Source organism: Prionailurus viverrinus, chromosome B1 (assembly GCF_022837055.1).
Source record: "Prionailurus viverrinus isolate Anna chromosome B1, UM_Priviv_1.0, whole genome shotgun sequence".
In the NCBI taxonomy this organism is placed as follows: domain Eukaryota; kingdom Metazoa; phylum Chordata; class Mammalia; order Carnivora; family Felidae; genus Prionailurus; species Prionailurus viverrinus.
This window is the reverse complement of record NC_062564.1, coordinates 120131664-120156604: the sequence shown is the minus strand read 5'-3', so window position 1 is coordinate 120156604 and position 24941 is coordinate 120131664. Positions and strand designations below refer to the sequence as shown.

Genomic DNA, 24941 nt, shown 5'->3' with positions numbered 1-24941 from the left:
AATAGCTTTTCTAAGCAAGAAAAATATATCATGAGGATGGTTGTATGCCTTTAAGAGGAAAGAAAGGAGTGGTTATCTAATCCCAAATAAATTTGAGTATCAGAATCAGAAGATAATCTTAATGATCTTAAATCAAGTTTGGGTCAAAAACAATGTGTTGAGAAACTTTATTTAAAAACAATGTTAACAACTTTGATTAATAATCTCTATTTTCAAAGAATAAATATATCAGAAACCTAAAATTATGGTTGGTCTGATCCTTCTGATTATTTTTATGTAGTGTGTATGCATTAAAAGAAAAAACTTTCATAGACTAAAATTTCTCCTTCTGACCTTGTTTTGCTTGTCTGTTTTTTCCCCTCCTTTGTGTAACTGAAGCATTTCTAACATATCCCAGAAAAGACAGATCTTTATTATCAGGACTTGACTGCCCAAGGCAGCGCCTTCCTTGAATTAACTGAAAATAAATACTATGGGTACTCATTTTCAGTTTTAATGACAAAAGTTGAAATCTTTGCCTAACATAAAGGTTTTCTTTGTCTCTGAATTTTGATTTTCCATGCTATCAGAGGCCCCAATGCAACAGGTAATTTGAGTGTTGATTGTATGTTTTCTCAGTTTGTAACTGTGGTGAAATGTTTTTAAAATGTTTGCAATTTTAAAATTAAGTTTATCTGCTAGGTTCCTTCCAACTCAGAAATTCTGTGATTTTAAACTTTTTTTTTCTTCAGTTTGAAAATGTGATCTTTGGGTGTTGTCCTGTGTGTACTTTACATATAAGAAAGAATCATAGAATTTTAGAGCTGGAAGATGTCTCAGACCTTATATAGTAATTCTGCAAACAGAGAATTCCGGGCCCAGGAGAACAGGTGGTTAACGCAGGGTCGCAGCAGGAACTGATGGCTAGAACCCTAACTGCTCACTGGAGCACTAAAACTGAGCACCAAAAATTAACCCAGACGTACTTCTCTGAAAATTCGCAGACTTCAGGAGAACATTCTTCCACCAATCTACGAATTTGGAGGCATTTCCATTAAGCACAATTTATTCATACTCTACAAACTGTGCCAGCATCCCTTTTGTTTTCTCCCAAACCCAGGGTCACACTTGAAAATAAGTTACAGCTTTAGATAGGTTAAAGTTTCCTGATTTTGCACTTCTGGGATATTTTTCAGTGATTCGACAGCATAAACGGACACGGTAAAGTTAGGGTGGCTTTCGGGTGGGAGGTGCTGGCGTGTCTCTGGGATGCTGGCCCAGAGAGCCCTCCTCTGTCGCCGCACTGACAGAGTGTAAACAGGGCTGGTGAGTGTGAGGTTCACCGCCCCGATCTCACAGGGCCTGTGGTCAAGGCAGTGCTTCCCTCCTCCCGGTCTCACTTCTGTTTTACCAGGAACCTACCCTGCTGATTGTTTTCCACCCATCGCACCACGTTGGCCAAGCCCCCGCACAACTGGGAAATTGCACGTCAGGGTTAAATTTCACCTGAGAATTGAACTTATAAAAATGAAAGATGTAGCATCCCTGCGGCCGGTCTGTGTGTAAATGGCAGTTATTTTTCTCAGTGGAAAAGCCTAAGGGAGTCCGAGTGCTTCAAAAAATAGTCTTCTAAGTAACGAAGATGGTGCCAGGGGTCCACGTCCCAACTGTGATTCCAAGCCAAGGAGTTAGTAGCGTTAGGAGAATTTCACAAGTTTACTGGCCTTCTGTTGAAACTTTTTAGAAACTCCTCAGGGTGATCCCTCGTGGTTGTGTTAGTGAGATAGACCCTATCACAGGACAGTAACACCTCTGCAGAGACCTCCCAGACCTCCCAGACCTCAGAGTGAGACAGCTTGCTGGGCCCTGTGTCAGCCGCCTCCAGTCACTGCTGGCCCAGGGCGGTTGAGCACTTTGCTGCTCCTTCGTTCTCCGGGTAGCCTGAAGCCAACGATTTATTCAGTCGTTAGTTCTTTTGTTTATTTTTATTTAGTTAGTTAGTACTGAAACCCAAGATGGAACCAGAGTCATTAGTTCTTTTAAGAAGAACTTAAACGTTTCTGTGCTGAGGGTTGGGGAAATAGAAAGAAGAATTAAGTATCGCCTTTGTCCTCAAGGATCAATCAGTTCACAGAAGAACTGAGATATGTCCTTAAAGACCTGAAATATGAAAATATTGTTTGTTGTATTCACCACTACATAGTCAGCACCTGTGACTGCCACATAGAGACCGTTGAATAAAGTTGTTTAGGTTTTTGTTTTTTGGGTTTTGTTCTGTTTTGTTTTTTTGAGTGGAAGAATGAATAACCTGATGGCCCCAAGACAGACTTGTAAGAGCCAGCTAGTTAGGTTGGTCATAGAAGACTTTGAGGCAGAGGTTTTGGCCTGAATCTTGAGGGAAAGGTAGAAATGCCAAAGTAAAGATCTAGGTCGAGGAAACAGCACAAGCAGAAAAATCAGCAGCAAAGCCTCAAAAGTAGAAATCTGAGGTTGAATGGGAATAGTGGATAATTCTGCTAGCATGAAGAGTACGTGAAAGAGAAAGGTGGGAATAAGGTTAGAGAGGTAGGACGGGGCCAGATTGTGTATCGCTCAAGAATTTAGTCTGGGTTTTGCGGGAAATGGTTAGATTACTATACAAGTTTCAGTATAAGACTGATATGCTGTACTCAGCATTGTGCTTTAGGAATACAAACTTGGTAGCAATGTGCTCAGGGACTTTGGAAGGGAAAGGCACAGGGACACCAGCTAGAAGAACTGCAGTGATTCTTCAGGAGTTAAGCTCAGAGTTCAGGCTGAGGTAGATGAACTAAGGCAATGCAAATAGAGAAGAAAGACAATTGCCAGAGATTCTAGAGGTATGACCTGGTCGAAATTTGGCAGCTGATTAAAATGTGAAGGACAGCAGAAGAACCTAGGATGATAGGGAGGATTCTGGTGCAATTGTGTGGAAGGTGGTGGTTTTGTCTATCGACCGGTAGAGTAGGTTCGAGAGCAAGGGCGATTAGTTCAGTCACGGGCAAATTGAGTTATAAGGATGTCACGGACAGGAAGATGCTCAACAAACAGCTGAAAGTGTTACAGATGCTTAAAAGGAAGATAAGCACATGGGATTGAAATTAAGGAGTTATCTGCATGGCACAGACAATTAAATCTGGGAAACTAGATAAGAGTATCAAGAGAGTGATTGTGGTCAAGATTAGAAGTGGACCAAGGGCTGGATCTCTGAAAAGACTTCTCTTTGGGGAGGAAGGAGAGCACCTTAGCAGAAGTGTCGAAAAAGTGATAAGGGGGCAGTTTCTAAGAAGGAACAGTAACACACACATCCCAGGTTTCTGAGAGGTTACACTGGATGAAGAATAAGAAATGGCTGTTGGGTTTGGAAACGTGGAGTCAATCATGACCTTGACGCACTTTTTCATTTGAGGGATGGGGATTTAGTTAATTTACAAAGGGCTACAGATTCGGTGGGCTACAGAGGAAGTACAGCATGGGTGATCAGAGCTCTGTTTGCATACTTGGTAAGGAAAAAGAGAATGGCACTGAAGCAGGCATATAAGTACCTTTTAAGAACCTTTCTCACTGGGTTATTAAAGAAGATGAAATTAAAGAATCATTCTGTATTTCTTGGTGTAGTGCCTGGCCCATAGATTTGAATAAATGCTAACCTTTACAGTTGTCATCATCATTATCAGGAAAGGGATTTTTTAGAATATGGAAAAAGATTATACATGTTTTGTGACTAAGAGGAAAGGTCCCCTTGAGAGGAAGACAGAGGGAATTCAAGGACGTCTGGCATAAGTATGGCACTAGGCAAAAACAGAGTGGTCAGCTCTGGAAAGGGGAACAGACCTACCTTTCTTGGAATTAGGAGAGGATATGTGAAGTAATAGGGACACTTTGAGCCTGGGGAGCAATAAGGAGAAGGGAGGTTAAAAAGATTCTCATGCAATGGCTTCTACCTTCTCAACAAAGTGAGAGGAAATCTCAACTGAAGATAAACTGCTTAAGACAGGAAGACACAAATAAGAATCACTGTCCTAGGGGCACCTGGGTGGCTCAGTCTGTTAAGCGTCCGACTTCAGCCCAGGTCATGATCTCACAGTCCGTGAGTTCAAGTCCTGCGTCGGGCTCTGTGCTGACAGCTTAGAGCCTGGAGCCTGCTTCAGATTCTGTGTCTCCCTTTCTCTCTGCCCCTCCCCTGCTCATGCTCTGTCTCTTTCTATCTCAAAAATAAATAAAACATTTAAAAAAAAAAAATCTTTTTAAAAAGAACCGCTGTCCTTTATTTTGTGCCTGCCACGTATCAAGAACTGTACTAGACCCTTTAAATGATCTTCTTTAATCCCTGTGAAAATTCAGAGATTATGTATTTGTATTCACATTATCCAGATGGGAAACCCAGTCAAAAAGACTAAGTAAACAGGAGCACACAGCTAGGAATGGGAGGAGCCAGGACTCAGAGCCAGGTCTGTCTGACTCCAGAGCCTGGTGCTCTTTGTTGAAAGGGAGCCCAGTAGATTGAGATCTTGCAGGTGTAGCTGTACTGTATCATGATAAAGTCCTGCGGGTGGTTATTCCTGTCAGTCACCAGAGTGAACATCAAAGAGCCTTCTCACAAGAGGAGGAAGGGACGGTGAAATTGGGGTGGACCAGAAATGCGAATTCTGGGTCCCTGAGGGCAATAACAAAGCAAAGAATAGTGATTTGAGGCAGGTGCTAAGACTCCAGCACAGCAAAAGAATGCCTTATGGGCAACAGCAGTTAGGCTGAAGAGAGCAAAGTATGCGGGGGTGTCTTGGACTTTAAGAGCTGCTAGCTTGGTTTTCCCAGGGAAATGATTTAAGAGTGACCTTCCCTTCACTTTCCCACAGCTGCCTGAATTCCTGCCACTCAGCAGTTACCATCCTCTCACCATCCTGGGGTTCTACAACCCCTACCTAGACACCCTCCTACCAACTTAGGCTAATGTTCTGGTGTGTAATAATCATGTTCTAATTTAAATAGCCTATTTGAGAGGTAACACCAGGATCTAGCCATTTTATTTTTTTGAAAAGACAAAATAACAAGAGAAGGAATATAATTGCCTTATTTCCACTTCCTACTTGATACAGCTCTTTATGTTTTAATCAGTTGCCTGCCATGGATAACATTTTAATTGTATCTTAATTATTTAATTGTGCCTTCACTAGACAATTAATTATTGAATGCTGACAATGTGACAAATATTGCAGGCACTGGAGATTTACCCAGGAAGACTTACCCAGGAAGGAATCAGTGTCCCTACTCTATAGAGCCTCTATTCCAGTCGAGAAAATATAAGTAAAATGTGTAGTGAATTAAATGGTATTTAGTAGGAAGAAAAAGCAGAAGAAAGGTGCAAGGAATGCAGGGATTGGAGTGGTCAGGTTTAGACAGGGGTAGGGTGAGCAACGAAAGTCCCCCTGAGAGAGTGGCATTTCTGCAAAGCCTGAAGGAAAGCAAGAGAACATGCAGGTGTCCGGGGAAAGGGCGTTCCAGGCAGAGGACACAGCAGTGCAGAAGCTCTCAGGCGGGAGCTGAGCTGGCCAGGTCAAGAACAGCCCGCAGGCCGATGAGGCCGCCTGGCTGGGAGCAGTAAGAAACAAAATCAAAGAGGAAATGGAGGTGGGGGTGTCAGTTCACTCGGGGCTGTTAAGATGGAAAGACACTGGAGGGCTTGGAGTTGTTTTTCTTTAACTTCTTATCATGGAAAATCTTAATCATATATACTTGGAACAACGTAATGAGTCCCCTTGTACTAATCATTCAGCTTCAACAGCTTTCACTTTGGGAGGACTTTGAGCAGAGGAGTGACAAGACTTGGCATGACCTGACTTGAGCAGGATAGCTCAGGAGAATAGGCAGTGGAAAGTGGGGCAGGCATGGGAAGGAGACAGATCATGATGGCTTTAAACCAGGGAGCAGCAGTGACGGTGGTGAGAAGTGGTCAAGAGTCAGGATATCTTTTCGAAGGACGGACTAGATATTATATATTTCATGCTTTGTTCAACAACAACAAAAGAATGTGAGAATGCACATAGTGCAGCGAGGAAAGTAAGAGATGTAGAAAAGAAATGGTACCAGAATGCCCCTATTTCAGCCTAAACCCAAATCCCCAAAACTGGCTTATAAGTGAACATTTGTAACATAATTCAACCCTAAGTTACGTATCGTGTACTCCTCCCGTGTTCTTTTGCAGCCATGGATAATTGAGCCATATGAAGGGTAAGGATTTATTTGTAATTTGTTAATGAGGTAATGACACCTGTTGAGGTACAAGTCCTAACAATTCCTGAAGAAAAGTGTTACTTGATTCTCTGAAAGAATCATGATTTATAAGCAGCTCTCTTAATGTAATAAAGCTGAAAATTAAAATAGAACAGACAAAAAAATTTTTAGGTCAAAGTATGGCAGAAAACTTAAAGTTTTAAAGCAGAAAACTCAAAGTTTTATGTAGACAGAGATTTTATTCCTCTCTCTGTGTTGTGGATAACACCCTCTTAGCATGTTTTGTTGTCTTAATGGCATGGTTTGTTTGCCTTTCTTATCCCAGCCTAACATGTGAGTCATATGTGTTGTTGGTCAAACAAGTAGGGCAATAAACAAAGTAAAAGAGTGTGACTGAATCAGGGCAAAGCCAGGAGCACTGTTGGAGAAACAACCCTGTCATCACCAGTGAATGTGTTAAAGAGTATATTTTCACATTATCCTACCTAAGAACACCTCACTTACTTCACGTTCAGAAGACATGGGACGAATTCCAAGGTCCTTCCGTGTCTTGGCTGTTCGACCTTGGGTTACGTTGCTTGTTAATCTGTCTGAACCTCTGTCTTCTTATCCGCAAAATGAGGATGATAGTGCCATCCCTGTCTACCCAAAAGGGTTGCCGAGAGACCTAAGGAGAAATGGGCCCTTTATAAATAAAAGAGAAGGAAAGAAACTGGTGCCTCCGTGGTACCAGCCACGTGCCAGTACATCACAACAGCCATCTGAAGTCACATCATTGACCCGTTTTGTAGATGTGGAACGTGAGGCTCAGAGAGGTTGCCTAACTTATGTAAGGCCACATGGGTAGAAGAAGAAAGAGCTGCGATTTGATCCCAGATTGGATCAACTTTAAATCCCTTACCTGAAAAAAGAAAGAACTAACCTTCCCAAGCATCTTCCTACTCTACGCCAGAAACTGTGTTAGACGTGGTTGTGTCCTATTTCCTTTAATACAGGTTATTCGATACTCCCTGGGTGCTCGACAGATAATAAAGAACAATAACATCAATTTGTCATCACTGAGAGGAGACATATTGTGAAAACTGTTACTGTCCTTTTTCTCCCCCTTTTCCTCCTCTTCATGCGCCTCCTTCCTCCCTCTCCCTGTGCCTCCTCCTTCAACTTCTTGTTTTACAATCTGACTTGCAACCAAACAGGGGAGAATGAGGGCATGGTTGAATGATGTCTCTGGCATGATTTTTTTAATGCAGAGCCTTGCAAGAGGACAAGTGTACTTCTGCCACCTCACTACTGACCCTGAGACCTCCTTTCTCACAACACACACCAACAGAACCAAACGAACAGGTTACTCAGGAATAGCTGTCACGTACCAGCACCGTACTAGGCAAGGGAGAGCTGCACCACGCTGGGCAGACTGGACACACACAAAAGAGAAAGTCGTTGAGCCAGCAGTAGCCAACGTAATGGAAAATGTGAGTGGGCTGTGGCTTTGGACAGACGGCTTCAGAAGGCTTCCCAGCACTCTGGTTATGGGAATGATGGCGGTTCGCTTCACCTTAATGTGCCTCACTTCCCTCAGCTGTGGAATGGGATACCTCTACTGACCCCACAGGGCTGATGTGAAGATTGGCTGAGTAAACATACTCCCTTCCCTTTCACGAGAACAGTATGGTAGGAGGTATTGGTGTATATGCTCTGGGAGTTTAACAAGCAAGAGAGATAAGCCAATAACCCTTTAGTTGCCAATTGGTGTTACCACCTTCTTGTAATCAGTTGATTTGGTGTTCCTGCCCCACTCCAATCACATTCTTCCCAAAAGGGGACAGTAGTGGATTTTTGTGGGTCAGAGCAGTGAGGAGAGTGCCATGGAAGATTCATATTTAGGTCTTCCCTTTGAGGAATGAATGGTTCTAAATAAGAAAGAGAAGGGAGGGACACCCCCCCGAGGTAGTAAGGAGTATGGTTGGGGAGACAAAGAGGGGGATTCTCACCACAGTGCCTTTGTACATGCTGTTCTCCCCGCTGGGAACACTCTTCTCAGCTCCTTGTCTCCCACCCACACCTTCCTTTGTTACACTCTTGCCCTTCTTTCAGAGCTCAGCCCTCATTACTCCCTCAGGAAGCTGTCTCTGACTTCCTGATCAGGTCAAATCCCCATTATGTATGTCTTTTGTAAGGGCTTCACAGTTAGGCATTTACATTTCTTTGTGAGATTCTTTGAGTAGTATCAGCCCCGCTCTTTAATTCCCATAAGAACAGAAGTTCTATCTGTTTTGCACTCACGTTGTATCCCTTCACTCCCTGACCTACTGCATGCAGTGCATGAAACTTAGAAGGAGCCTAATAAATACTGAATAAATGGGTACATTTTTGGTTATCAGTGAAGTAATAGCCTGGAGAGGAGAATGGGTTTATCCTTGAGTTTGCTAATCCCATTAGGTGCCAAGGGATGTATTCACTCACTTAATCCTCAAACAATTTGTGAAATCAACTGCATTGTTCCTTTCATTTTAAAGATGGAGAAATTGATGTCCAGAGATGTTAACCATCTTTCCCTGTTGACCCGGCTCTGATAAGTGGCAGCAGAGGGATTTGAGCCTGGCAGCATGACTTAAGAGCTCTTGGATTTAATCGCATTGCTCTGTTCTGCTGCTTTAGCAGTAGAGGACAAAGTATGCGAGTAAAGTTAGCATAGATTTCTGTTTGAAAACTGTGGATGTTTTTCCTCCTTCTTCCCACCAATTATCATCATCACCATCATCCCTTCGTGAGAAAAACTAAGCAGAAAAGACCTACTTCATGTGTCACCATCATACATTCAGGTTGACTCTTCTGCCAGAGTGATGTGGTCAAATTTACTTAGTAAGTAAACTGGACATTTCAAATTCTAATTCCAAGAAAATTTCAGCCTAGTTAATCACCTCTTAAGAACCAGTATGAACTTTGCTAGAGCATGTCAGAGTAACTTGAAATAAAAGGAGGTGATTTGACTCAGTTTGGTATTATCTGCGACACTAGGTTTCTGGTTTTTACTCAAAAAGCCCGTGGTCATCAGTAGGTATTGAGTCATAAAGCTCCTGGAAGAAAGGCTTAATTTCATCAAGGGAGCTGAGAAATCCTGAGCACCTCCAAGAATGATAGCTGTTACTGTAATAACAAAATTATTAATAGAAAATTAACAAAGCCCAATAAAATATGTCACGTGAGGGGTGGGGGGGGGGGGATGGAGGGGGAACTTACCCTAGGAATAAAAGTGGCCCAAATTGGTCTTTTAAGACAGAATTTTTAAAAAATCACCTCAGGGCAGGTGTATCTAATATCTCCAGGGAGGGGAGTCCATTACAGGGATCGAGAAGATAATAGTTAACACTGTATATTGCTCTTATTTGCTGGGCCATGTTCTAAAGACTCTAACATATTTAATCCTTACAACGAGGAACCAAATAGTGCCCAAGGTCACACAGCTAGTAAATGGTGAAACTGTCTTCAAACCTAGCCAGTCTGCCCCTGGAGTACATGCTTACAGTGTCTCTCGGTAGCTGATTACTCACATTTTCACCTTTGTCTCCCTCGCTTTCACTGAAAAGCTTAACTTATATTTAAGCTCTTAGCATTTAAGAGCCTGCTATGTTCAGACTCTTTCAAAAATAAACCCAGCCTTCCTGGCAGATACAGTTGCTTTCTGTAAAGGTAATTTTCAAGGGAACCACTATTCAAAGAAGTAAATGGGAGGCTGAATAAAAATAACCAAATTCTCTGTAGAAGACACGAATTTCTGAATCAGTTGCAAATAGCTCTCAGTCATGGTGGCATTCTCTGAAACACACCCTCCTCTAAGGTAGAATTCCATTTTCTTCATCTGCCACATAACCTGAAAATAGTATCATTTTTTTTCTGTCCCCGCACTTCAGCTTTCTTCTTTCAGTCAGTATTTTGGAAAGTCCACAAAACCCAGGGGCCTCCCTGTCGTTGCCCTGTGGTCGATGTAAAAACCAGATGATGCCATGCTGACCTGAAGTCTTTCAAATGGATCAAACTGCACATTAGTCACTGGCAACTTTTTCAGGTCCTTTTACCTCAGAGACTACTCAGTTCCTCATTCTTGCCACCCTTCGCTCATGAAGTAATAGCAAGAAAAAGATGTGAGTACTTTTTGAGGACACCTCCCACTCTTTCCTTCAGTGCTAGTGACTGATTCCTTCCCAGTGGGGACATTGAAGGGTCCCACTATCCAGAGCGATGGGGCTCTGATCGCTGGATTCCTTCCGATGTTCTGCTTAGGTGGAAAGCCTCCCTGATTTCACCCAAGTGAAGCATTTCATCATGCCTTACACTGTTGCATTTCTGTGCTCCATGCACTTAGAAGTGCAATTACATGGTCTATTTAGTGCTTTTCACTGTTCATTTACTGCTAAAGAAGTCCCTGTAGAATATGTCATCATAACAAAGGCTGATCTCACATGTTGACACCACGGCCCTGAACTGGCATCGGCAGTCCAGGGGGTATGCAGGCACAACAGCCAGTTTTGGAGCAAACCCAGAACTTTTCATTCCCTGTCCTGTCCTGTCCTGTCCTGAAGGACAGAGGCTTTCTTCTGCATCTTTTAAAAGGGAAAGCAACCAAGTTCATAATTATTTGTATGCCCAGAAGGCTTTTTTAAGTGCTGTACCTATTTAAGAAATTATTTATTTGTGCTTTGAGCTGGTGGTCAAAAACAAATTTAATCCTTAACGTTCTGTGTGATGAGTTTGCTCTGCAAGGACAGAAGGCCACTTTTTGGGAAGGAGCATTACAGGGTTTGAAAGCAAACTTTAGCAGCAGCTCTGGGCCGAAGTTCGGGCAAAGAGGCCCTAGGGTTTTCGCGGGGAGCTGCACTGTTGATTAGAAAGGATTCTGTCCTTTGCTCAGGGCAGGAAACTTCTCTTCCCCAAACCCTCTGCCAAACGGTCCCAGCCCTGATCAACTTCTTCTCAACTCTTGCAATGAGAGATTGGACTGGGGGGAAAAAAAATCCATACTGAAAAAATCCTAACAAAACCTTGCCTCAATGGAATATGGATCTGTTTGATGGTATTTATAGAAGTAGACTGGTTGAAAGGGATTCTGTCTTTTTCCAAGAAATTTAATTGGCAAGTGTAGGTTCTTCCTCAAGTTTATGTCAGAAAGACTTACATCAAGGATTCGTGGCTAGATGGGATTCCTGTCCACTTTCTTTTCCTTCCAAGCTATGGGCTACTTGTACAGATTAAAATATCTCTAATGATCATATGGTTGGGAGATCCTGGGTTTAGGTTCACTCACTCCCTCAAAGGGAGAAAATATGAGCTAAGGAAATAGGGTGACGAACTCTTCCCAGTGTTAGCCTGAAAGCCCTGGGAACCCCACCCCCCACCCTGTCCCAGGCAAACCAGGGTGCCTGGTTACCCTTTGAGGAAATACAGTGCATTTCCAATAGTTTGGCTGAATTTATCACAGAATTCTGCCTTGTGGGATTCAGAAAAGTAAAAATAAGGCAAATTGGTCTATTCTGTTAGTATGATTTTAATATTGGGGCTTTCTCAAGGGAGGAATCTGTGGTCTACTTGCTATAGGGGGCTGGAGGACCAACTAGAGGAGAAAGGGTGTCCAAGCTGTCTTTGCTTTAAAATGCCATTTTCTCCATGCTACTTCCTTTTTATTGCTGTTGTCATCATTTTAAAGGCATAACAACTAAAAAGATGAGTTATCTTAAGTGGAAAAATATGGTTTTATAAGACAAGCGCTAAGTAGGTGTCAGATCTAAGGATTTGCACGTAGGAAGTGCATTTATTTGAATTGACGTACTGTGACCTGGATATACGTAACTCAGTTGTCAGAGCTCATAGCAGAGAGCGCTGCCAAAGGCTGATGTGTCCTGACCGAGGACATTTCAGAGCCCCTTCCCTGGCAAGACTCCACCTCCTGCCTAATCTCATGGCAGAGACTTGAGGTACACTGTTTCTACTCCTCTCTCTCCTTCTATTTCCATCAATCCATCAGTCCCAAATCCCTTCTCAGGGATCTTTTCCCAGCACTCATGGCTGGCCGTTGTGATGAGGGTGCAGATGAAGTGTGTTCTTGGTTAGTAGGAAAGGGACGCTTCATGGCTACACAGCAGCCGAGATGTGCTATTCCAACTTTAACAGTACATGCAGCATTAGAAATGGCCTGCTGCGGGAGTGTATCCTCTCCACACACAACAACTAACAACCGGCATTAGCATTTTAATTGATCTCCATCCCACCATTTGCTCCTCACCTAGTTTGAAAAGTGGAGCTCTGGTCCTATATGTATAGGTATGCCTAATATTGTATCACATACTTTTTATACTTACTGGTTTGTCTTAAGTGTTTTTCCACGCTGCAGTATAGTCAGATGTACTAACTTTTTCAATGTGCTTCTTGTATAGATCTGCAACTATGTGGGACCTGCAAAGGTTATTGTTCAGTTGGTCACAAATGGAAAAAACATCCACCTGCATGCACACAGCCTGGTGGGAAAACACTGTGAGGACGGGATCTGCACTGTAACCGCCGGACCCAAGGACATGGTGGTCGGGTAAGTGAGGGTGGATGATACCTTGGAAGGTATGATCAGATAAACATGGCACCCAAAGACTTGGAACACACCCCTTTCATTAGGAACCTGCCCAAGATCCTCAGAGGGCCTTAAAATGAAAAGGTGAGTTCTCACTTGAACTCCCGGGAGAAAGATTACCCACATGTCTGGGTTTTCCTGACTTTGTACCTGTGGTCCTGGCCAAATTATTTATAGGACCCCCTTTCGAAAGTGGCCCAGAGGGGATAATAAATTATGGTTACTTCATGTATGAAGCGTTTGTACCACTTTCAGCAGTATCTTCCTTCTGGAGATAAAAATAAGGACTAATTAGAAGAAACCTAACTGTGGCAAAAATAAACACCTTGATGATTCTTTTAATGAACTAATGAGTTTGGATTTATAGCGTGAACATTTTAACCATGAAATAGATAGATAAATATTGGTTCAGTTCTATGCTGTTTAGAAAGTGTGCTCAGATTAAGAAGCCAAGGAATGCAAATTTGTTTTGGCATTCATTAGACTTGAAATGTAAATACAAAGGGACATACTCATTTAAGAGTTAGACAGATAGAACAAGGAATTTTAAGTGAATGAAGTATTACAAAATAAATTCAGCCCAAAAGGAGTAAGAAATTTTAAATTTTGTTTAATTTTTAAGAATGTCTTCTAGGGTGTCCTACTGCTGGTTTAAACAGTTCATGATAAAATCCCAGTTAATCTGGACTATTCACTCAAAAGAAAGGAATTATTTATATCAACTGTAATTAAGTTGATGGTAGCATTTCAGGCTTTGAATTCCGATCAAGTTTTAAGTTGGTTGTTATTGGGGAGGTTGAACTTTCATGTTCCTAGGTATTTCTTTGTTTGACTGTGAAAATATTCAAGTGTGAAAAACCTAGAGAGAGAGCTTTCTTTTAAGTCACTAAAATCTGATTCTTTTGATGTTAGGGGAAAAAAAAAGACTCTAGATTGGAGGAAGAAGTTTAAATTGATTTGAAAAATTCTGTCGTGCTTTATATGAACTTGTTTCAACATTCTCTTGAAAGACTGGCCTGTTTCCTGTTGTATGTCACAGTTGGTTCCTCGTCTGTTTTGGACTACTCTTTACAGTTCCTGACTGACCTAGGAGAGCTTTGAAATGCAGGGTAATTGTCAGAGTTTCAGACTAATTGATCACTTAGTGTTTCTGCGGATTTACCCCAAAAGGCTGCTGTCAGTTTGAAGTGTTGGTTCTGTTTAATCTGTGTGATAATCACAGCCTTTAGAGGAAATTATAGATGAAGTTCCTTACTAATAATATTTGTTATTATAAAGCTGCCAGTATGTTGTCTATAATTTGGTGTTTCTGTGGCTTGGCTTAGTAATCTTCCAGGGTTTTAGAAGGAACTAATGGTTATTTAGTTTGAGACCTACAGCGAGCGGGAGTAGAAGTTCCCTGTTTCTAAGGAAAGAGAGGAAATCCTTTCCTCTCTTGTAATGGAGTTCCGTAGTTGGGAGAACTCATTCATTCACTCATTCATTCAACAAACATTTTGAGCATCTACACGACCTAAGTTTGGTTATCAAGATGTCTCATCATAGTGATGCGGGATTCTGTGACCCTATACAGTTTCACTGAGAAATTTAGTCAAGAAGATGCCACTTAAAAGTTACAATAGATTCAGTAGACTTTCCTTTTCAGAGTGTTCTATGAAACACTGGTACTCCTTTTATAATCGATTTTTAGCTGAGAAACTTATGCTTACAGTGTTTCCTAAAATATAATATTTCCTTCGTGATTTATTTGTCTCTCTTACTTTTTAATTTTTTTTAAGTTTCCGATGTCAGAACCTGTTACATGTTAGTAGAGAGAATATCAGGCTAGGAGTCTGGAAACCAGAATTCTATTTTCATTCCTGTCACACTCAACAGTAGGATTGGGGGCAATTTGCATGACTTCCTGAGCACTTTAACTTCTTCTCTTATACAATATCAGCATTGGGTTACATAGTTTATCTCCAGGCCTTTTACCTCTCACAAATTCTAGTCTGAACTATTAGCTAATACTACGAAATAACATGAGCAGACTTGCCACATACTTATTTATGGAGTGTCATTGATTATTATTATTTGGTTCTAACCTGTAGGTAAGAAGAGCACAGAGAGAAATTTAGGAAGATAGCCAGAGTTATTCCTTAGATTTGTCAATACTAGAAATGGAATCAAGATTACCTATTTTCATTAATATAGCTTAGGTTAAGAGTATATATTCACAAGCAGGGCACCAATCCAGCACATCAAAGAGGATCTATAAAAAATGACACTGAGGAGATAAATAACTTTTAAATTATCAAAGCCAGAGGGGTGATGGGTAGGGGATGGGTGAGATGGGATTAGGAGTACACTTACCTTGATGAGCACTGAGTAATATATGAACCTGTCGAGTCACTATATTGTACAACAAAACCATATGTTAACTATACTGAAACTAAAATTAAAAAAATAAAAACAAAATTAAATAAATTATCAAAACCAAAGAATTAACTTTTCTTTAGGTTCATCAATAAAATTTAGTTTCTGTTTTCAAATATATTTTGCTATCCATATTAAAATACTCATTTTTTGATGACTAAGGCATGATTGGAGGTTTGAGTGCTTAAATCTGTGGGGTTTTACCTTAAGACTTTTTTTTTTTATTTAGCTTTCATTTTGTCTTCGTATTTCTTACTCATTTGTTTAGTTAGCTGTTAGTGTCTGTCCTCATAAAAATAATTTTAATTTGGCGTTTTATTTTTGACCTTGAAGATCAACAGTGTGTTTCAACAACATTTTAGTTCTCTGAAGTTTTCAATCAGTGGAAACTATCTGTTACTTGACTTTGCTTTAAGCCACTTTCCTTACCAATAATCACCACACCCTCTGTTTCCTGGCAGCCCTAATTTAGAGAGATGTGAAGTCTTTTTTTTTAACTAATATTTACAGCATATACCAATTGTAAGCACTAGAAGTAAATATATAAGTATAAAAGAGAAACAAGGCCTCCGTCAATGAGCTATTAAATTGGTGGTTTTGTAGGTCCAAAAACGATTACTAGCAGTTTCATAATATTAAACCTTAATACACAGAAAAGATGCTGTTTGGAGAAAATGGACAAAATATGGAGTGAAATTGGAAGTGTCCAACTTCCAAATTAAAGTATATATTGTGAGTCAGGGGTGCTTTTGAACCTTGTGCCAGCTATAAATCAGTATTTGAGTCCTGACAGGTAGAAGGGCCAGATGGAAGGGCCACTGTAGAATCCCAACCTAATGACATGGGGATTCAAACCAACCCAGAGGGCAGCAGTAGTTCTCAGATGATGATGATGATGATGATGATGATGATGATGATGGAAACATCTGGCACAGTGCAGAGGATTTCAAACCTGGCTGCTAATTAAAGTCACCTTTGGTCACTTTATATTACTTTTTAAATTTTTTTTAGTTTTGATTTATTTTTGAGAGAAAGAGAGAGAGACAGAGTGCGAGCGGGGGAGGGGCAGAGAGACAGGGAGACACAGAATCCGAAGCAGGCTCCAGGCTCTGAGCTGTCAGCACGGAGCCTGACGTGGGGCTCGAACTCACAGACTGCAAGATCATGACCTGAGCTGAAGTCAGACAATCAATCGACTGAGCCACCCAGGCGCCTCTAATATTAACTCTTTAAAGTGTACAGGCCTATGAATTTTGACAAGTACTCAAATAAGAATCACAGTCAAGGAAGGTATAGAATAGTACCATTGCCCCCCAAAATCCTGTGTGCCCCTTTAGAGTCAGCTCTACCTTGCAGTCCAGCCCATGGCAACTCCTGATCTGTCTCCTATACATATAGGAATGTTCCAGAATGACATACAAATGGAATCATGCAATATGTAGCCTTTTTGAGTCTGGCTTCTTTCACTTAGCATCATGCATTTAAGATTCCTCCAGGTTGTTGTGTGTATCAGCGGTCTTATTCCTTTTCATTACTAAGTAGTATTGCATTGTATTGATGTATCACAGTCTGTTTATCAATCCACCTGCTAAAGAACATGAAGTTTATTTTCCATTTTGGATGAGAGAACCACTTTTTGTGTGAACATAAGTTTTCATTTTTGGGGGGCTTGGATAAATACAGAGGAGTGAAAATGAAGGGACAGATGCTAAGAGTCCATTTGTCTTGATAAGAACCTACCATATTGTTTTCCAAAGTGGCTGTATCATCTTGAATTCCCATGTATTAACATTTATGATTCTCGATTTTTTAAGTTGCATGTGCTGTTTTTTAATACAAATGTCCACTTTTGTTTTCTTTTACATTTTATTCTATAAATTTTCAAACATACACAAAAGTAGAAAGCATTGGGGCACCTGGGTGGCGCAGTCGGTTAAGCGTCCGACTTCAGCCAGGTCACGATCTCACGGTCCGTGAGTTCGAGCCCCGCGTCGGGCTCTGGGCTGATGGCTCAGAGCCTGGAGCCTGTTTCCGATTCTGTGTCTCCCTCTCTCTCTGCCCCTCCCCCGTTCATGCTCTGTCTCTCTCCGTCCCAAAAATAAATAAACGTTGAAAAAAAAAATTAAAAAAAAAAAAAAGTAGAAAGCATAGCATAATGAACCCCCATTGTACTCATCACCCAGCTTCAACAATTAATTACTACATCTTCATTTAAATATACCCCTGCCTAGATATCTTTCATTTATGGATATCTAATTTAATTCAGTACTGTTAAGAGGATACTTTGTATGATTTCAGTCCTTTTAAGTTTATTGAGACTTGCTTTATGGATCAGAATATGTTATGTCTTGGTAAATGTTCCTTGTGCACTTAAAAAGAATGACTAGTCTAATCAAGTTGAATGCATGTTCTAAAATGTCAGGTCAAGTTGTGTGATAGTGTTGTTCAAGTCTTCTGTATCCTTACTGACTTTCCCACTACTTGTTCTAGAAATTATTGACAGATGGGTGTTGAAATCTCAGACTATATTTATAGATATATCTATTTCTTCTTCCAGTTTGTAAGATTTTGCTTCTTCTATTGTGAAGTTCTTTTATTAGATACATAAACATTTAGGATTCTTATGTCCACTCAATGAATTGATCCCTTTATCATTATGAGATGACCCTCTTTTATCCCTGGTAATATTTTTGCTCTAAAATCTACCTTGACTGATACTATTTTACCTATTTCAGCTTTATTTTGATTAACCTTAGCTTGGAACATTTTTTTTTTCCATCCTCTTAGTTTTAAGCTGTTTGTGTCTTAATATTCAAAGTAAATATGCACTGCATATAGTTGGGTCTTATTATTTTTATTCCATCTGATGCTCTCTGCCTTTTAATTGAGGTGTTTAAATAATCTGTATTTAATCTTACTACTCATAGAGCTGTGTTTCATTCTACCCTCTTGCTATTTGTTTTCTGCTTGTCACATCTGATTTTTGTTCCCCTCTTCCTCTTTTTTCTGCCTTCTTTTAGATTAATTATGATTTTATTTTATCTTCCTTTTGGTTTATACCTCTATAGTTTTTAGAAGTTGTTTTACAGCTTGTTACGCTATATGCATCTTTCACTTACCTTAGTCTCCCATTGAGTAACACTGTGTGTCTTCATATATCATATATGAACAACACTTCAGTTTCCCCTCTCGGCCCTTGTGCTATTCTGTACTCTATTTTACATCTATATATGTGATAAGTTCCACAATATATTGTTTTTTATTTTTGTTTTTAATGCTCAAGTATCTTTTCTTTTTTAACATTTATTTATTTTTGAGAGGCAGAGAGAGACAGAGCATGAGTATGGGAGGGGCAGAGAGACAGGGAGACACAGAATCCGAATCAGGCTCCAGGCTCTGAACTGTCAGCACAGAGTCTGACATGGGGCTCGAACTGGTCAACCACAAGATCATGACTGAGCCAAAGTCGGACGCTTAACCAACTGAGCCACCCACCCAGGTGCCCCTATGCTCAATTATCTTTTAAAAGAAATTTTAAATAAGGAACAAAGTATTTATATTTAAACATGTATTTATCATTTACAGTGCTCATCATTCTGTTTCATAGGTCAAGATTTCTATCTGGTGCCATTTTTTTCTGCCTGAAGCCCTTCCTCTCCTTTTTCTTCTACTGCTGGTCTGCTGCTGATGCAATTCTTCAGTTATCAAACGTCTATAACCTCTTTATTTTGTCTCTGTTTTAGAAAGATATTTTTGAAGAATATAGAATTCCAAGTTGACAGAGTTCTTCTCTCACATTCTGAAAATATGCTACCCCATAGGTGTTATGGCTTTTGCCTTGCTTCCATCAGGAGGTCTGCTGCCCTCCTGATATTTTGTTCCTCGTCACATCAAGGGCCATATCTTCTCTATCAGCTCTAGATTTTCTCTTTATTAGTTTTTCCTTTCTCCTCACTAATTTGAAGCAGTTTGATTAAATGGGCATTAATGTAGTTTTCTTCATGTTTTTTGTGCTTGGGGTTCATTGAGATTTTTGGATCTCTGGGTTTATAGTTTTTTTAAATAACTTTTAAACTTGTCAGCTATTACTTTTCAAAATATTTTTTTCCATCCACTCCTCATTTTCCTCTTCTTCTGAAGCACCAATTACATGTGTATTTGGCTTTTTAAATGATCCCACAGCTCACTGGAGACCTGTTCTTTTTAAAATTTGTTCTTTTTCCTGTGTTTCATTTTGAACAACTCTATCACTGTGTTCTCAAGTTCACTAATCCTTTTGTCAGTAGTGTCTAATCTGTTTTTCATTCCATTCAGTATATTTTTCTTTTGAGACATTGCAGTTTTTTCATCTCTATAGGTTTGTTGGAGGTCTTTTTTTTTAATATCTTCCATGTGTCTCCTTAATATTCTAAAGGTTTTTATTATCTTGACCCCATACAGTATATCCATAATAGCTATTTCAATGTATGTGTCGTTAAATTCTGTGTTCTGTCTCACATCTGGATCTGTTGCTATTGATCGATTTTTATCCTCATTATGAGTTGTATTTTCCTATTTTTTGCATGCCTGATAATTTTTGATTGAATGGCAGACATTTTGAATTTTGGATTGTTGCATGCTGTCCTTTTTCTTTTTCTTTTCTTTCTTTTTCTTTCTTTCTTTCTTTCTTTCTTTCTTTCTTTCTTTCTTTCTTTTGTATGCCTTTGAATATTTTTGAACATTGATAGAAATTAAATTTGGGAGCAGTTTTATCCTTCCTAGACTTACTTCTAAGCTTTGTTAGGGAAACAGGGGCAGCCTTTAGGGTTAATTTGACACCATTGCAAAGCCAGTAACTTTCTGAATATTCATGCTGATGATTTATGTATTACAAGATTTCTTGAACTATTCCAGCCCCATGTGTGCTCCAAGAAATCTTTGTCTGCTTCTTTCTGGGTTGTTTTTTGTTTTTTGTTTTTTCTTGTTTTGTTTAGATTTTTCCTCAGCCTTGGGTTGTTTCGTCACACACATCTCCAATCAGTACTTAGCTGAAGACTCAAGGCAAAACCTGTGTACATCTCTGAGTATCTCTCTGTGTGTGGCTCTTCTCTGGTTCTCTGCCTGTGAATTCTGGCCCCTTTGGCCTTCTCAGATTTTTAACTCAATCTCCAAACTCGAGGAGATGGCTGGGTCTGTTTAGAGTCTCCTTTCCTATGCTGCAATCAGAAAACTCTAGGCATTAAACCAGCATAATTGTAGGATTCACCTTAGTTGATCTCTTAAGGATCAGTGTCCTGTGCTGCCATTGTTCAGTGTTGGAAAACCATTTTTTCATATGTTTTATGTTATGTAAGGTGAAAGACTCAATCTGGTCTCTGTTTCTCCCATCATTATCTGAAACAGAAGACTGGCTTCTATATTGTTCCATTTATTACCAGAGTAAATAAGTTATTCACATAAGGATGATGCCTTTTTCACGGGGATTAGTTAAATAATGTGCATGAAAATCACTTTATATGTGGTAAAGTGTAACAGATGTTTGCCAGTGTCATTACCTATATGGAGGTACATGTTGTATATAGGAGTCCAGCCTAAAAAGCCAAAAGATGGAGGTGTTGTTTCTATTAAAAAACTGCCTGTGCCTCCAGGCGTGTCATCATGTCCCATTGCACCTTTTCTGTGCTGTGCTAATTCATGCATTCATTTATTCAACAGACACATGTTAGGCACCCATATGTCAGGCACTCTTCTAGGCACCAGAGATCTCTGCTCTCAGGAGTTTATATTCTTTTGGTCTGTTTTCTTCTCTGTGTGTCTCAGCTATTCTACTTTTTCTTTTTTAGTATAATTGACACACAATGTTTACATTAGTCCCAGGTGCACAGCATAGCGATTTAATAAATCTATACATTATGCCACGATCATGTCCTACTTTTTTCTATCACTGTCTGGACACGTGTCTCATTGTATCTCTGGACCTCTGTATGAGTGCTCATCTCATTCTGCCTTCACCTTCTATATTTTCTTCGCCTAGTTCATCTGGTCTTCCCACACCATCTTAGTCCTTATTATCTTAGACTATCTTTGTCTTTGTTTCATCTAGTCCAGTTGTTACAATATTTCTGTCTTTCCCTTACTAATCTTTTTTTTTTCTTTCTGAATAAAAGCCAGAGCAAAAGAAAAGTCTTGGCAAAAGCTTACAAGGCTTTAAAAGATCTGTGCCCCCACTTTGCTCTTTGAACTTTTCTTTTTGTTTTTAAATGTTTATTTATTTATTTTGAGAGAGAGAGAGATCGGGAGATGGGCAGAGAGAGAGAGAGAATCCCAAGCAGGCTCTACGCTGAGCATGAGCCCAACATGGGGCTCGATCTCCCGACCATGAGATCGTGACCTGAGCCAGAATCAAGAGTCGGATGCTTAACTGACTGAGCTGCACAGGCTCCCCGGCTCTTTGAACTTTTCACTTGCTACTGGCCTCTTGCTGATTTTCCTCCAGCAGCATTGGCCTCCTTGCTATTGTCTTCCGAAAACACCAGTCATGGTCCTCCCTCGGGGTCTTTGAACTTGTTACTCCTTCCACCTTGAATACTTTTCTTCCGAATATCCACATCTTTCCCCTCACCTTCTTTCAGCCATTGCTCACTTGTCATCATTTCAGTGATGCCCTCTCTGGCCTATCCCTACTTGAAAGCATCATGTCTTCTAAGTGTACCTTTCCTTTTCTCCATTCCCACCTTATTTATTTATTTTATTTATTTATTTCTTGGTACTCTTAGTGCCTTCTCAATTATACCGTAAAATTTGCTTCTCTATTTGTTTCTTCTCTCTGGTTACACTAGCACATAAATTCTATGGAGGGAGGGATTCCTGAGTGCTGACAAAAGCATCCAGGACACTGCCTGGCACTAATAAGGAGCTGAACAAATATTTGTTGAATGAATGGGTCTCCTTGGTAAAGTACTTTTTTGTTTGTTGTATTATGTTTATTGAATATACTTTTTTGTTTCATGAACTTTAAAAATTAGTGGCTGGAGTATTTTATATAATTTCTCCAAAATCCCTTAAATTGCTTTATTTAGCTTATTAAAATGTTTTGTCCTGGGGCGCCTGGGTGGCGCAGTCGGTTAAGCATCCGACTTCAGCCAGGTCACGATCTCGCGGTCCGTGAGTTCGAGCCCCGCGTCGGGCTCTGGGCTGATGGCTCGGAGCCTGGAGCCTGTTTCCGATTCTGTGTCTCCCTCTCTCTCTGCCCCTCCCCCGTTCATGCTCTGTCTCTCTCTGTCCCCCCAAAAAAATAAATAAACGTTGAAAAAAAAAATGTTTTGTCCTATAGGTATGTAGGCTTCATGAGATAAAAGTGCTCCATCCTGAAAACATGGAGAATTCGATGGCATTCTAGTGGTAATTCCAGCCTCACAGATCACCCAACAGAAGATGGGACTCCATGTAGACTTTAAATCCAGAAAGCCAAAGATGAGCCAAAAGAAAAAAATTCTTCAAGTTATAATATTATTCTTATTCTTTTAAAAAAATTTAGATAAGTTAGTACTGTATTCAGAATTTGAAAAAAAAATTTAAACAACTGTCCTAGAAAATTGTTTAAAATGAGTCTAGGTAAAACTTCCTTAGTAGTGTATACGTATATGTATATGTATGTATACACACACACACACACACACACACACACACACACGTATACCCTACTCACTTAATCATCATTTGAAAATCTAATAAACTCTGAAAACCAAAAGATTTTGCTGAGTTTGCCACAGACTCATTTGGTGGCAAAACCCAATCTGACCCGATGTGTGGTGGTTTATAGTCTGTATTATTCCTTGGTAAGTCTACTCTATATGTTTCACTGTAGAAATAGTAATGTGTTTGATTACAGTGTGGGCTCCAGTGATTGAGGCCTGTGTGTTTTTTAAAAGCCATTTTGCTAAAGTAAAACCAGACTCTAGTCATTGACTGCCTAACTTTCAGTGCTTGTTGTGGCTGTTTCTGCCTTTTTCTCCAGCTTTGCAAACTTAGGTATACTTCATGTGACAAAGAAAAAAGTATTTGAAACACTGGAAGCACGAATGACAGAGGCATGTACAAAAGGCTACAATCCCGGACTTCTGGTACATCCTGATCTTGCCTATTTGCAAGCAGAAGGGGGAGGAGACCGGCAGCTCACGGGTGAGTGCCATGCCGCCAACCTTGATCCTTCAAGATCAGGCTCTCCTTTGCTTGTGTGTAGACCAGGTGCTCCTCTGTGTGCCTCATGTTTCTCCTTCTCCCAGACTTTAGTGCCCCCCACCACCACCACACCTTCCCTGCTCAGAAACCTTTTGACGGCATCCTGCTATTTTCTAGAATAAAATTTGTATCTCCCTAGTTTGGTACACAAAGCTCTCAGTCTGGCCCCAGCCACCTTTCCGGATTCATCTCCAATTCCATCATGTACCCACCTCTCCCCATCACTACCGCCCCCCCCATACCTGATGCATATTCATACCTCTGTAGGTACCTACCTAAAACATCCCACCCTGCCCTTTCCAGCCTGTCAAACCCAGTTCATAGTTCAACACTTAGTTCAAAGAACACCTCTTCTTCTGCCTTCCCCCGCTTACCTTATGGTAAGGAATCTCTTTGGGCTCTTCAGGCACATCATAAACTATTCTCTTTCTCATACAAATGCTATGATTTTGTTTTCCTGCTTTTACCTGTATTTTTCTCTTTCAACTCCAATCCTTGTCCTACCACATGTACAAAAGTGTCTGCTTTTAAACCTTGTCCATTGGTCTGGTAATCCTGTGATCACCTCCTACTCCGGCAACCCCAAATCGATCACTGTTTTTCCACTGAACATGTTCTGACATCCAGACCCAAAACCTTCCCATCACCTCTGAACCCTTCTTGCCTGTGTTGCATCTCTCGTCTGTGGCCCTGCTCTTCCGTGCTCTCTCACACACTCCACTCCTCACTCCATTTTCCTTGCTCTGCTTCTGTCCCTCCCCACTTGTGATCCAGTGTATACCCTCTGACCAGATGGGTCTCACAAAAGCCTACACCTCACCACCGCTCAGTATTGCCCTGCTGCCTACAAAATCCCAATTCTGTAAGTTGGCCCCAGTCTGCGTTTCCAACTGTTTCCCACTGCATACCTTCTTGTCAAACTGAGTTCTTCCACAGAGGCACCATGATTTCTCACTTGCTCACCATGGTGCATTCTTTCTATTCTTGCTGCTCCCTCTTCCTGGAATGCCTTCCTTTACTCTCTTCATGAGTTCAAGTTGTACCATCCCTTCAAGATTTAGAACATACATCTCCTCTGTTCCAAAGCCTCTGGATGCTCCCCTCCTTTGCAATTCCATACCTCTTCATCTGTAGCTCTTTTATAGTACTCACCACTTGAATTGTGACCCCTGATGATGTAGTAAATTAAATATGACTATATCCGGGGCGCCTGGGTGGCGCAGTCGATTAAGCGTCCGACTTCAGCCAGGTCACGATCTCGCGGTCCGTGAGTTCGAGCCCCGCATCAGGCTCTGGGCTGATGGCTCAGAGCCTGGAGCCTGTTTCCGATTCTGTGTCTCCCTCTCTCTCTGCCCCTCCCCCGTTCATGCTCTGTCTCTCTCTGTCCCAAAAATAAATAAACGTTGAAAAAAATATTAAAAAAAAATATATATATGACTATATCCATCAGCACAAAAGCTCC

At 40.7% G+C, this 24941-nt stretch overlaps 1 protein-coding gene across 3 annotated transcripts in view; it reads left to right on the top strand.

The window, feature by feature from the left end:
• Nucleotides 1-24941, top strand: part of NFKB1 (nuclear factor kappa B subunit 1) — a 120107-nt gene that overhangs the window by 53629 nt on the left and 41537 nt on the right. For all 3 annotated transcript variants that reach the window (XM_047855575.1, XM_047855576.1, XM_047855574.1), the window contains exons 6-7: nt 12657-12805; nt 23256-23419. In XM_047855575.1, coding sequence (XP_047711531.1) covers nt 12657-12805; nt 23256-23419 — 313 coding nt within the window. The remainder of the gene's footprint in view (nt 1-12656; nt 12806-23255; nt 23420-24941) is intronic.